Source organism: Limulus polyphemus, unplaced genomic scaffold (assembly GCF_000517525.1).
Source record: "Limulus polyphemus unplaced genomic scaffold, Limulus_polyphemus-2.1.2 Scaffold16115, whole genome shotgun sequence".
Taxonomy (NCBI): domain Eukaryota; kingdom Metazoa; phylum Arthropoda; class Merostomata; order Xiphosura; family Limulidae; genus Limulus; species Limulus polyphemus.
The window spans coordinates 1-1,150 of record NW_013681725.1 but is presented as its reverse complement, the minus strand read 5'-3'; the positions used below and the strand labels follow the sequence as shown (position 1 = coordinate 1,150).

The 1,150-nt window shown below is 31.7% G+C and overlaps 1 protein-coding gene across 1 annotated transcript in view; it reads right to left on the bottom strand.

Annotated features, from left to right (window-relative positions):
• The window catches only part of LOC106477484 (latent-transforming growth factor beta-binding protein 1-like), a gene marked incomplete at both ends in the record, with an annotated part of 2,768 nt that extends 1,945 nt beyond the window's left edge, over positions 1-823 (bottom strand). Inside the window, 2 exons of the mRNA XM_022381052.1 lie at positions 141-278; positions 695-823. Coding sequence (XP_022236760.1) covers positions 141-278; positions 695-823 — 267 coding nt within the window. The remainder of the gene's footprint in view (positions 1-140; positions 279-694) is intronic.
• Positions 824-1,150: the final 327 nt, after the last annotated feature.

Genomic DNA, 1,150 nt, shown 5'->3' with positions numbered 1-1,150 from the left:
CTTTTCAAAAGTATTAAAATAATAATTAACCTATGCAGAAGGGGGTATAAATATGTTTCACTTTTATGTAGTTCAATTTTCATGATTAGTAAAATGTAGACACAAGATAATAGGCACCAGATGACAACGATATAACTTACTAATTAAAGAACATCCTTTTTTAGGGTTTCCAGTGTAACTTGGGGTACAAACACAGTCATACGAACCAGGGATGTTGATGCACTCGGCATTAGGCCCACATAAAGCCCAATCCTCAATCTCAGTACATTCGTTGATATCTGTTTATAAAGACATTTTAATGGTGAACGAGAGGCCTTGGTTATTTTCATTTATAAATACCATCAAAATAACATTACTTTTACTTTTTAATGACTATCATCTTATAATCTATCAGTATTTTGTTTAATAAGGTTATATTTTGCATCAATAAAAAGATGGAATGTATAAAATGATTAAGTTCGCCTGTAACCACAATGTCATCTTGCAAGTTCTCGACTTGCTCTTCTTTCTACCTACTTTTTTTTTTGTCACCATCTATAAACTTAATTTTATTTGCAAGAAAAATATCATACCATGAGAGTTAAGAACAGATTATATAAAAAACGTATTTTCAGTGACTCTTTATAATAATCAAAAGTGAGTCCTTATGACGGTAGCATCTGGCTAAGACTTGTACACACAGAAAGGTCCGTACCTCTACAGTAACCATTAGCTTCCATTGTGTAACCATGTGGACAGATACAGAAGCCATAACCTACGCCAGTGAAGACACATTCTTGGTTCTTTGGGCAAGGGTTGGTGGTAGAACAGTTCCGGCTGACCACTGATGATTTAATCAATGAAAAAAGCATTTTACAACATACAATTAATTTTCTAAATATTATGTTTAAACAATAGTTATAATTTAGAATGAATAGAGACTATATTTCAAAAAATATAACCAGTGCTTATCAGTTATACCCTTCACGATTATCTTCTGTAACTGTTACCTGTCACACCTGTAATAATACACCTTTTAAATAACATTATCTTTAGTAGCTGTCACCTGTAACAACCATAATAATACACCTTTTAAATAACATTATCTTTAGTAGCTGTCACCTGTAACAACCATAATAATACACCTTTTAAATAACATTATCTTTAGTAG